At 41.7% G+C, this 13073-nt stretch overlaps 1 protein-coding gene across 2 annotated transcripts in view; it reads right to left on the bottom strand.

The window, feature by feature from the left end:
• Positions 1-11080, bottom strand: part of fibcd1 (fibrinogen C domain containing 1) — a 128738-nt gene extending 117658 nt beyond the window's left edge. For both annotated transcript variants that reach the window (XM_034122769.1, XM_034122770.1), the window contains exon 1: positions 10242-11080. In XM_034122769.1, the coding sequence (XP_033978660.1) occupies positions 10242-10289 (48 nt within the window). In that variant the 5' untranslated portion in view covers positions 10290-11080. The remainder of the gene's footprint in view (positions 1-10241) is intronic.
• Between the last annotated feature and the right edge of the window lie 1993 nt (positions 11081-13073).

Below are 13073 nucleotides of genomic sequence, written 5' to 3'. Positions count from 1 at the left end.
GTTGTATTGCTTATGGATTATCAGAAATAATTTCAAAGAAGGCACAGACACATAGGATGAACCTATGGATTAACTGCAGCATCGTTTTTTTATCGTTTTAATGCCATTGAAGACCACTTTTGACCAAGGTGAGCCATATTTACATGTTTAGCTTCTTGGCTCCACATGTGATGATGTACGCTTTCGTTGATAGCGTCGCGAATGTTTATCACTGAGTGTTGAGGTGGGCACCGTTAGATTCAGTGTCTCCAGGACACCAAAAAATAGTGTTTGGTTGTGCATCTAGGATAAGTAATAAGGGAGTTCTGAGTGAGTTTATGTGCCTTTGTCGGTCCCGTTTTTTCGATCGAGGCTAATTCAGAGGCTGAGTGCTAGCATTGTGGGTTTTTTTTGAAAAAAAAAATTAAAAAGATCAGTTAGCTGAGTTTCTTCCCGTTACATGGATATAACACATTCATAGTTTTATTCAATATTAAGATTCCTTAGACGTTGTTTCCTGCAAATGACGCGTTTATCCGCCCGGTACCGGGGGGAAGGCGTGAAACAGGTTAATTTGCAGGATTGATTGCTTACTTAGCCCTATATCAGTATATAGCATGAATAATAATCACACATCACTCATATTTGTTATGAATAATCATTTATAATTTATTAAATAGTAAGTCGCTTCGGATAAAAGCGTCAGCTAAATGCAATTTATGAAAGCCTCACTCAGGATTTTTTTACCAAGTGTTTTTATTGCTCTTGGGGCATTAAAAACAAGATTTTAACTTTAGTTTTTTATATAATATCTGCATTTTCTCTTGTGAAAAACTAAGTCTTAGTTTGGCCATAGTTATTTAATATATAAAGACTATATATTATTGAATTACAAGATTAGATATACTTTATTTGATCTAAAATATTGATGTGTTCAAATGCTCTTCTAAACAAAACTGAAAGTCCATGAAAAGCTGTCTTCCTGTTTCTGTGAAGGAAGCGCCATCTCCTGGTTAAATCCTGAAATTGAAAATCTGGCAACGCCCTCTTGGAAAATAGTGGGAGGGCTTAACATTCCCAGATACTGGTCTTTGGCAGGTCTTAGGCAGGTAACTGGCAGGTCGTAGGCAGGAAGCAGTAAGCTGGAGTCTGAAATAAGATGCTCCATCTGTACATGTGCGCATACAAAGGCACACGCATACAATGACACTGAGAAAGACAGTACATATAGATATATATATATAAATAAAAGTGTGCCCTATTTTCACATGCTGAACTTGTGATTTGTTCAGAGGTGGGAGAAGTACTCAGATCTTGTACTTAAGTAAAAGTAGAAGTACCAGAGTGTAAAAATACTCTATTACAAGTAAAAGTCCTGCATTCAAAATGTTACCAAAAGTAAAAGTACTAATTATGCATATTGGCTCAGAATAATATATATGATATTTTTTATTATAATGATTGATCATTAAAGTGTTATCAAAGCTGGTAAAGGTGCAGCTAGTTTTAATGACTTTGTATACTGAAGGGTAGCTTGTGAATTTACTCCAGGTGGAACTAAAGTCTTATTTAAGTGTCTATATTTCATGTTATTAATCAAATTGTGCAAAGTAACTCAGGGTTTCCCACACATAGACTTTACTTGGGCGGGCCGCCCAGGTATATTCATGGCCGCCCAAGTATATTTCTCGACCCATTTAGTTTTTTTTTTTTTTAATAATAATAATTTTTTTTTTTTTTTTGGTCCGCGACCACAACGCCATCTGCGATCGATTAACTTGGGGACAATGATCCCTCGCTCTACGCCTCCTGTATCCAGTCCCGGACTGGCCATCAGGAGGACCGGGGGGTTTCCCGATGGCCTGGCCTGTTAAGTGGCCTGCCTCACACAGGGTGACTGGCTGTCTACATGATGTGGCCTGCCGACACCATCATACAGATAATAAATCAAAGCCCTTGATTGGTCTCTGTGTGTCATTCAAGCTCGGGATAACCTCAGCTCAGGTGAGGTAAAGGACTCTCTGAGTGTTTAGATAGTTAACTTAGTCTAAGTTCTCAGTGGGTCTCAAACGGTTTGGTCACCATTTATGTAAACACATATTTCCATTTGAGGGGGTAGTGATTAGTAAAATATGCATGAATAAAAATTTAAAAAGTGAACTAGGTGAAAAAAGGTAAGATACACTTTTAAAACTTGTTGAGAGCTAAAACTAGTCTTTGCTGCTGCCTCAAAGAGGAGCAGGGGGGAGAGGAGGGAGACAGGAGAGGCTGATTCAGGAGCACAGACACACTCACAACTATAAATGGACCAAAAATAAATAAACAAGTTTCAGTGTTTTTTCATATTGGAAATGGTATGTTATTGGTTATGGCCATGATGTTATGATTATTGAAATCTATACAGTTCTGTTTCATATAGGTGTTCCCATAGATCTAGTCTCTTTATTTGCCCCTCAAAATGCACCAGATTGATGCATTTAACTCGAAAATGTAAAAGAAATCTTACCGGGGGAGCATGCCCCCGGAACCATATGTTTATTTGTGGGTAGTAGATTTAAACTATAGGGCTATCACTATGGGCCCTGCCTGTACCTGTTCGCTCTGCCATCGCGTGAAGGGTCTGCTAACAAGCGACCAACAGAAAGGTTAATGTTAATGTTGTTGCACGTCACAAAGGCACGTCACCTCAACCCCGCTACCACCACCCCCCCAAGTATATTTCAGATCTGTGGGAAACACTGTAACTAAGGCCCCGGCTCCACGGGAACACATACGGCAAAACGCATCGGAGTAACGCAAACGCAAACGCAAAAAACCTTCCGCCCACACGCAATATACACCGGATTGTGTCAAGCTCCACGAGACGGCTCCGTTTACATCCAACCGCTGGAAAAGCTGCAGTACATATGCCGAACCTGTACGTGGCGCTGTAACTTCCTCCACAAAAGCAGCAACTTCCTCCACAAAAGCAGCGAAGAAGAATGGTTGTCATGGCTGCACTTCTGTTTATTCTCCTTGGTGGGGGCCGACGGAACCGGGCAGAGTTTTTCGCCGGTCAACGTGTGTTAAAGTTTAAATCTTCCGGACAAAATTATAAAAGTGCCGGTCAAAGGTCTTCATTGTTATTTATTGAGCTTTAAAACAAATGAATAACGACGATATAATGATATATAATCATAAAATACACGGAGCCTGTCTCTTTTTCCTCTCTTCTGACAGCGTCAGTGTCTGTCTCATGCAGCAGCTGATCCAGTAATGAGTGACCCGACAGTAAAAATAAACATATTTATAACTAGTTTAGGTAGTTTGAGAGGTAATTAAAATAGCTAAGGGTGATGATCTGACTTGAAGTGTGTGTTTTGCTCCCGCTGCATCACAGCGGGAGGAGCTGCGTGTCTCCGTCCTGTCAGATTAGACTTCACTCGCGTTTATGTCCATATCGAGATAAAGATAAATAATCTGAATTCAAGGAGGAGCTCCTGTAGATGTTGCACAAAGAACTGTAGCATGGTCAGTAGCGACTGGAGCACGATAGCAACCCTGCGATCCGCCATTGTTGTTGTTAACGAAACACATCAGCAATGATGCGGGGTACGCGGAGAGGTGGGAAGAGGTGGGGAGAGGCGGGGAGAGGCGGGGCTATGAAACGGATGACCGTATAGGCGACCCCACGGCCCCGTTGGACCCCCCAGAGCGCTCCGTTCCCAGATCTATCCACCGTTGTCGTTTGCGGGGTCTGTTTCTACGTTTCCGTTACGGCGTCGTCGAGCTTAAAGGGCTATACGCATGAGAAATATGCGGATTCAACCCGTTTTCGTCCCCGTGGAGCCTAGGCCTAAATGTATTAAATAAATGTAGTGGAGTAAAAGTACATTATTTACCTCTGAATTGTAGTAGAGCAGGAGTACAAAGAAGCAAAAGATGCTCAAAAGTGTTCTTAAGTACAGTACTTGAGTTAATGTGTTCAGTTACTTTACCCCCCATGTTTTGTTCATACCACTGCGTCTGCCAGCTGTGTGTTCTGGTAAGTGATCTGACAAATGGATGAAGCTCTTTTGGGGCGGGGGACGAGACAGAGGCTGGGTTGTTAGGGCTGCACTGCTGCCATAGCAGGACCCCCCACAGGGAAATCACAGGCCCACTGAACCAGGGAAGTCTCCGGGCCTCGCTCTGCTCCAGTCCACCCTGCCTCCTCCACCTCCAGCCAGCTCAGCAGCTTCATTAGATTCAACACGGATCCTCAGAAAACCAGCCAGCCAATCATCTCGCACACAAGTACAGGGCTACAGGCTTCTCCTCTTCACTAACTGTTACACTGTGATCCAAAAGTCATCTCACATTTTAGTTCTACCATGCGTTAAAAAATACGTACTTTAAATTAGCTGTATAAGTCTGAGAAAAAAAAAGTTAATAAAAAACAAGTATTAAATACCAATTTGAAAAGTTTCAATATTACAATTAATAGAACTGCCATATTATTTGTATTAAATGTACATACCTGTGCCTAAACAAAAAAAAAAGGTTTAAGCAGGCAAATGTTGATTTTGTTGGTTATAATCAGGGCTACACCATTTGAATACATTTTTTTTGACTGATGCATTGCTGATACGATTCATATGATGGGTGGGATTTATCATTTTGCATAGAAGAATAAGTTGAAGTTTATTTGGCTGCAGCTCAACAATATTTAATTCCCAATGGTATTCAAACACATATTTAACAAATATTTAGCTTCCTGCATTGTGAACATTGCACTACACCATATTGCGATGTTGACGACACTTCTATTAATTGTGCAGCTCTATAGTTATAATGAAATCATGGACATTTTCTCTGTTATAATTCATTAACGTTAATTTCTTGAGTTGGCAAATGGGCAAATAATTAATATTGGCTGTTTGGTGGTATATGTTCACAGTTGGCATGCTGGTTTCTTTCCATTTAAAGTTTTCCGAAGAAAATTTGAAATGATGAAAGTGGAAACACTAATCTGGAATTACTGTCTTTTACTGAATTATCTATAAATCTGGACCTCGAAATTTAAGACCGGTTCTCTTGAGTCTGTTAAGCTCGCTGTAGCTTAAGCAGAGTGCAGAGCTGAACCCTTTCAGTAGCAACTTACCAGCAATTTGTCATTATTATCATTCAGTAAGTGGCCAACTATAAAGCAGTTGCTGAAAGAAATAAAGCCACTTTGAAAATCATGGTTATATTTGATAATTTTGAGCAATGTCAAGTATATCACTTTTGTATAATGTACCTCGTAAATCAAAGTAAGAAAAGTGGTCATTGTTATTCTTTAGTCAACTTCTCCGACTGGTAAAAATAAAACAACATCCTCCAAATCAAACTGCTTCATAATGCCATGTGATAATTTTCACCAATATATTTATTTTGTACAATAAAGACATTTGCAGATGAATTAGCATTATTTGTTTTCAACTTTTTGTAGATAGTGCGATAATCGTGATTTATTTTAGCAATGATAATTATCTAGGGCAGCGGTTTTCAAAGTGTGAGGCGCGCCTCCCCTGGGGGGCGCCAGAGAGCTTCAGGGGAGGCGCAGCGTGAGAAAAAAAATAACGAGAAAAGATGAGAAAAGTGACACTTGCCCACTTTTGGCTGTCTGTGGAGACCGAGTTCCCCCACTTCGCCAAAAAGGCTGTAAAAGTGCTCATTCCCTTCATCTCCACCTACCTGTGTGAGTGCGGGTTTTCCGCATGGACTTTGATCAAAATCAAGTGCAGAATATGATCTGCGTTTATTCCTGTGTGCATCAAAGACGCAGACTCATTGTTCCCACTAAAGTAGGGATGAGTGTAATAAGGAGGCAAAATTGACGTTCAGTGTGTTGCCGGGAACATATAAGGATTTATCCACGATGTTGAAAATGTTAAAAATGTTTTAAAAATATGTGTTGAGAACACGGCGTGCGAAAATATACGGGTCGTGCTGCAGCTAGATTTGCCTGTCCTCTGTAAGGTGTCGGCGACTGACATGCAAGGAAGAACGGCTGTCCACAGGCTGTTCCAACTTTAACAACTTTATTAACTTCCAGGGTAGTGAATTGAACATGCTATTGTAATTGGGTGTGTGGTATATTTTCATGCACGGACACGCATGTTCCACAACACACAAACTGAACAACACTCAATTGTCCGATCGCTACCACTGTCCTTGCGATCTTGTTATAACGATAACAACAAAGTGCACGTTATTACTGATGCAATATGGTTGAGACCATTTGGGCTTATTCTAGAGGGGTGCAAGGAATAGTCCAAGTAGTGGGGGAGTTGTATACAATATGTTTAAAACATAAAGATAAAAAGGTTTAAAAAAGTTATTGTTTAATGTTTTAAGGAGGTGACGCTACTCAGCCAATCAAATCGGTGCAGTCAGTGAGCCAGCACGATAGATTCAAACACACACACAGAGACGAGACAAGAGGAGAGAAACAGTCTTCATTTTATCTTACTGGACCTCTTTGAAATGCAATTGAATACCCCTGCATTATAGCAACAACAACAATGATAATAATAATAATAGCAATAATAATTGGGAGGGGGGTGGGCGCGGCTGTTCTTATGTTCTCTGAGGGGAGGCTCACCTTCCCACACTTTGAAAACCCCTGATCTAGGGAAATCTGATTTTATACACTTTAGTTTAATTTATAAGAGATAATCCAAATTTGAATTGGAATATTGGTCATAAAAACTGCATTTTGATATGTTTAATTATCTGTTCAGCTCCCAATTATAAGATATTTAGGGAGATGTATGCATGGAGGATGATCAAGCCCTCTCTATGTTGCCTGATGTGGCACAGTTACCACATGTGGGGGCGAGGATATTAGAGTGAGTTAGTGCAGAATGATAAATCCATGCAAGCCTGATATCATTTCAGAGCTGGGTCGCTGCCGAGTGTGTTTTTGATATATGTGGGTCTGCAGTGTGTGTGTGTATGTGTATGTGTGTGTGTGTGTGTGTGTGTGTGTGTGTGTGTGTGTGTGGTCAGACTAACCATCGTCCTTTTTACAGCTCTGTGTCGAATGTGTGGGATGCAAGTTAACTTCTCTGACTGCTTTAAATAAAGCAACATCTTCGAGATCAAACAACTGCATAATTCAGTGTGATTATTTTAAACAATATACATTTTTTGCACAATAAACAAAGCTAAAAATGAATTTGACTGATAGCTCATTTTTTGTCTATACTTTTCTTTAGATATTGCGATAATATCATGAAATCTTTTTTATCGTCTAGTGAGGATCTTATTTCATACCATCCTGTTTAATTCATGAGAGATAATCCAAGGCTAAATGGGAATATGGGTCAGCCTTCATGCCTTGTTACAGCTTTGTGTCAAATGTGTTGGAGATAAAGATCCTCACTATAGTTAGTGATTTAATAACTTATTGATGGTTTTGTGTCTCTAATCTGTTTATGTTGTTCATGGTTTAAAACTGTAGCTTGGGTGATAAAAATCACAAACAATGTCTGTAAAATATATATATTTTTAGTTCAATTTGTTTGTTTATGCATTGTAATGTGCGAGCTCAAGAGGCACAGCAGCTGCTCCAATATACAAACAGTCCTCTCAGTGCTTTGGAAAGTTTCAAGTTCTCAGAGTGGTATTGATTGCCTCCAATCAATACCACCAGTGGGCAACCCAATTGGGTCTCAATGACTTCTGTGTGTGTGTGTTTCTTTTTATGTGTGCATGGGCATGAGTATGTGTGTGTGTACATGGGCAATGTGTGGAAAGAAATGGACCGTATAGTAGTGAAATGTTCTGTGTGTAAGTGTTTGTGTGAGTAAGTGAGTATGTACTGTAGGCATGTGCATGGGTGTATGTGTGCATGACACATATCAGATGAGACAAAATAAATGGCATTGATTGTATATGGCTACCATGGAAACAGCAATAACAAAACAAAAATCAATATTGGTGTTTTTAAAGCACAACATGTTATCCTTTGTTGTTTGTGTTTATTCTATAGCAAACAAATAAATCCAGAACAATCTCAGAGAAAGAGAAGTGTATCAATCAATTCAATGAGAACTTAATGAGAAGATGTTTTCCTTTCTTATTGATATTGGCATGCATCACTGAGTTATCTCAGCTTTATTTCCATAGAAAAACTCTGTATGGATGTTACAGTTGCTTCTCTCAAACTGAATACATGGGGGCCATTTTGTTTCTTTCAAATGTCTCATTTCTATTTACACAAGTTAAGAGCAGATCTGACCAGGCAGCCTCGCTCTCTGCTGCGTCTATCCAGTGAATTACAGTTCAAGGTTGATTTTAAGCTGCACTTGAATCTCTGATTTTCTTTAACTGGCCTCCGTCTGAATAAAAAAGGCAATGAGTGACAGCACACCTACAGCAGCAAATCAAATATGCAGAGTCACCAGACAAATACTGGGCCATGTTTTGTAATATCAAAACAAACAGAGACCGCAAGAGCTCTCTATTACCCGAGCCCCTCCCCGCTGGGTCTGAAATGACTGTGTCAATAGCACCAAGGCCGGAGATAAAGGTTTGGTGTTACTACTCAAGATTACAGAGAGAGAGACAGGCTGACACACAGAGCAGGAACGAGTATTTATGTGTCTGTGTGTGATAGCAAAATAACAAGTGCAGGGGAAGGAGAGAGATAGATGTAGGGAGGAGAGGGACAGATAGCAGCATTAGCCAGCCCCATTTCCCACAACCTCTCATCTCATCTCCCCCCCCCCCCCCCCCCCCCCATGCTGTCTGATCCAGAGCGAGTGTTGGGGTTGTGGGACATGCTTTGCATTTTCATCCTCGAGGCTTACCATTCAGCATATTAAAGCTTCATTTAGTCATTCTGTCTTTTTTTCTTCAAGAACACAGAAATTAATAAGTCACATCGGGTATCTTTAGGAGATATTTTTCCTAGTTTGCTGATCTTAGAAAGAAATTCTAGTGGGAGAGGACAGACAATCATCTAATGAAATCTCTAAACAGTATTTGCTATTTGTATGACCTGTATAATCCTCTTCTATATCCACTTAAAGAAGACAGAAGGTTGGTTGAATCCTCTATTGATCAGCTCCACCTCTGAAGTAGAGTTTACATCAGCCAACTATAATATATATATAAACTAAACTACAGCCTTGTAGACACTAATAGCTAAAGAGGACTTAAACACAGGTCCAGTTCAGAGTGCCACCATGTTAATGACTGAGGTATATCCACTCAAGCATATGACATGAAGCCATACTGGCTGACACCTGTCAAGCTTTGAACAGTACAAGACCCTCCCACAAGCATCTTTCATGTGAGTTTGTAGCTTCTGAATGATGTGCATATTGATATTCGATTAGTTTGAAGTCCAAGTGTAATTAAATGAATGATGGATTGAGCTAAGTGAAAAGAGCGTGGGAAGCATATGACAATTCATACATTCTGCTGACAAAAAGTGCAAGGTTTGTGAGCCAAACATGTCTAATGACATTTACTTTTCCTCAAAGATGTTGCAATGGCTCTGAGGAAGTTTTCACATCAGCGCCTTTCATTTTTCAGTAATGTCGCATAATACCTAAATCCATCCCCATCAGGTAAGAGGATAGGAGGGGTGAATCATGTGTTTCCAAAAAGGCGCCAGGCTCTCTCACTGCCCAGAAATCTGATTCCGTGTTCCAGAGGAGCCCTCTCTTCCTCATGGGCTGTCAATAGCCCTCCACTGACCTTGTGAAACATTGACTATTCCCCAAAGTGAGCTTGCCTGGCTGAAACACAACACACGTCCACTCCTGTCTCAGCCCATCCGAAGAGATCTGGAGTGGTATAGCAATTGAAGGGATGCCTGTGTGTTCTAGCACTAAAAACAACACAAATATGATTTGGAGACATTCAAACAGTACAGAACAGGCGTGCATGGGAGGGGAATATTTTTGTAAAGATGCGAAAACAACTATCATCCTTTGCACACTTGCATTAATCTCCTCGTCAGTTCGTCTACAAAGTAAGCAACACACCGTGTCCGCTAAACACAAGTATAGCCAGAGGGACAGTGTGATCTGCGGGTTTGTTTAGACATTATGACAAGAACACAAGTGCCAGTGCCAGTGCCAGTGCCCGGGGAGTGGAGGAAAGCTCCTGGGCAGATCCAGTTTCTACAGTGCAGAGAATCACCCGAGCGCCACATTATCAAACTCGGCGTGGTAACACTGCGCCAAAACAGATGCACCACTCCTCATAAGCCCATAGCGCAACTGTAGGTAGTGTGAACGTACCTGGTTTTTATGCCGAGTCCCATCTTCGAGTTCTGAAGAGCTGTTCATGATTCCCCATTGGTCATTTACCACATACTACGGAGAATCTGCGCATCAGAGCCGCCTGTTTGTTCCAGGCGAAACAGAATAAACCCGCTCCTTTCAAGTCTTTACCTGTGATTCAGACTACTCCATGGAAAAAATGGGGTATTAAACGTGGAAAAAAACAAGGGAGGCACAACTACTTCTGCGGCTCAGCACCCGCACGCATCGACCAAATTACGCACCAAAAATTCCTCCCGAGAGTCTCCTGATTATCTGGCCGTTATTCCAATTAAAAATAATGAAAAGCAGTGTTCACGGGCTCCAGGGTTTGTAATATGACTCACGATCGCGCCACAATTATGCCGGATTTCAGAATAAACAAAAATCAACCCCAAAATGATTCCGAAAGAAAGTCGCAGTCCTTTTACTCCACAAAAAGAAACCGAGAAAATGTTTCTCAGATTGCAAAGTGCAACCTGACCTTTTAGTCCATCCACTCCCGTTTCCAGGGGACTTCAGAACGCCAGGTTAGGGTCCAGAACAGGTAAAGCGGGGATGGGATAGCAGCTGCGTTCCTTTTCCTGCTTTATTTAGAAGACTCCCGAGTCCGAGGGGATGGAGAGAAAGAGCCTCCCTTGTTTGCGCCAGGCTGCTCTGGCTGGTGTTACACAGAGTTGTCTTTGACGAGGCGGGTGAGGGCTGGGAAGAATTTGCGAGCTCCGCTAGTGTGCCGCGCGGCGAGCTCAGTGCCTCCGACTGTCAATCAGTGCGTCCCTGCGGTGCGCACGCCGCGCTCCTAGGCAGCGTTGCCTCCCTACGCCGGCCTCCTCAGCTGCTGCTGCGCCACCCCGCCTGCTGCTCCGCTTCCAAAGCACCGCGGACCTTCCTGTTCCACTGCAACCCAAACGGGAGCACATTGATGGTGCACGTGTAGACTACAGACTGTGTAATGGTTTAATGTAACATAATCCCTGAGAGCAGGTTGATGACAAAACCCTCCTGCAGGATGAAAAATGTGTGCAAATGTCTTAAAGCTTGCAACACGTTACAAAGAGTCTCTCCCCATATTGTGTGTTTACCAGATAAGATTTAGTGATAATCTCGAAGTCTGAATGACAGTGTGACAACACCAAGCACTTGTAAGTAAGTGACAGCTTTTGGAAATGGAGCTACTTTCTTAGTTTAAAGCAGAGGCAGTATAAGAAAAATAAAACAGAATCTTAAACGTATTTATTATTTAGCCTTTCTATATTTTATTGCACACAAATCAACTGAAAACCACAAGAGACCTTTCCAATATGTATACACAGTTTCTCTGAGGTCAGCCCGGAGATCATTGCATATGTATGTGCAAAAAGTGCAAATCAAGTGACTGGGCAATGCAAGATAGGCTACAGGAAACACTCTGAACACATGACAGTAATGAGCAATAATGAAAGTATAGGAAGATGCACCAAGCTGATTAAGAGGCTTGGGTCTGATTTCCAAACAGGAAACACTCTCACTGTATTAACCACTGATTATTATAAAGGGTTATCACAGGGCACTTGAAGAACCCAGCTGGGTTAACATGAGAGCTCTTATGTTTGAACTCCAGATATAAATTAATCAACACGTTCCTTCAGAAATCAATTCCCTCATGGACAGTTTTCAGTGAGCGGTGTTGACAGGAAGCACAGCACCAAAGACCCCCCCCCCCCCCCCCCATCCTCTTATAGACAGTCATTAATGTCAATAATATGGTCCAGCAGGGTTGTCATGTTTTTGCTCAGTTAAATAACAGATGATTAGAGGTCTGATCATTGGTGCAGGGACTGAGGCACGTGTAAGGTTATTCATCCCTGTGATAAACCTGTACCCACCAGTAGGGAGGGGGGAGAGGAAAATGCAAAATAGGGTCACTGCTGCACAATGTGCGTTGTCAGCAGGTCTTACATCCCCAAGTGGATTGAGGGTATGTAAATAAGGGGAATACTTTGTCACGGATGACAGGATCTAGAACAAATAGCAAGTTAAATGTTATGAAATACTGCATAACCTTTTTTTGTGTTCTGAGACTTTATTTCTTGCGTAAAAAATTGAATAATTGTCTTGTGGATCAGCGTATCAACATTTGGCGCTTTCACACCAGAGTACTTTTCCCCGTACTTTTATTTTTTAGTTCCGATAGTTCCTGGGATTTTGCGTTCACACCAAAAAGAGAACTTAGTTCATGAGAACTTTTCCCCCCCTTTTCAGTTCCTGCTGAGAAGTGGTACTTTCCTGGGAGAGAAAAAAGTTCCAATTTCTGATTGGCTGGGCTAATTGCAAACCACGCCCCGTAAAACTCTGAAAAGTTTTGTGAAGCCGCCATTGTATTTGATGGCATTAGCATTATTAGCATTAGCATTAGCCCAGCGCACAAACGCAGAGAGACTAACTTGTGGCAACACAAAATAAAACATGGGAGCGGTGGAGATGAGGAGGTGTTGGCGTTCTGGCGATTTACTCGGAAGGCTTCAGTAGAAGCTGCTGGGAGTCCCAGCAGCTTCTACTGAAGCCAGTCCCCAACTCCGGGGACTTCCGGCCGGGGACTCCGGGTGGCAGTATACGCCTTGAAGTTGTTTGCGGCCTGCCAGTAAACCCAAAGCAGAAGAAGAAGAAGTGACGTCGGCGGCTTCATTTGCCTAATCTTCCCTCAGGGACTTATTCCGGTGTGAACGCGATCTGCTCTTTAGTTCTGGGAACTAAAGAGTTCCGATGAACTAAGTTCTAGGAACTAAAGAGTTCCGATGAACTAAGTTCTGGGAACTAAGTATGCCAAAGTAC

Source organism: Trematomus bernacchii, unplaced genomic scaffold (genome assembly GCF_902827165.1).
Source record: "Trematomus bernacchii unplaced genomic scaffold, fTreBer1.1, whole genome shotgun sequence".
Taxonomy (NCBI): domain Eukaryota; kingdom Metazoa; phylum Chordata; class Actinopteri; order Perciformes; family Nototheniidae; genus Trematomus; species Trematomus bernacchii.
Note: the sequence above shows the minus strand (reverse complement) of the source record. Positions and strands in the feature narration are given on the sequence as shown.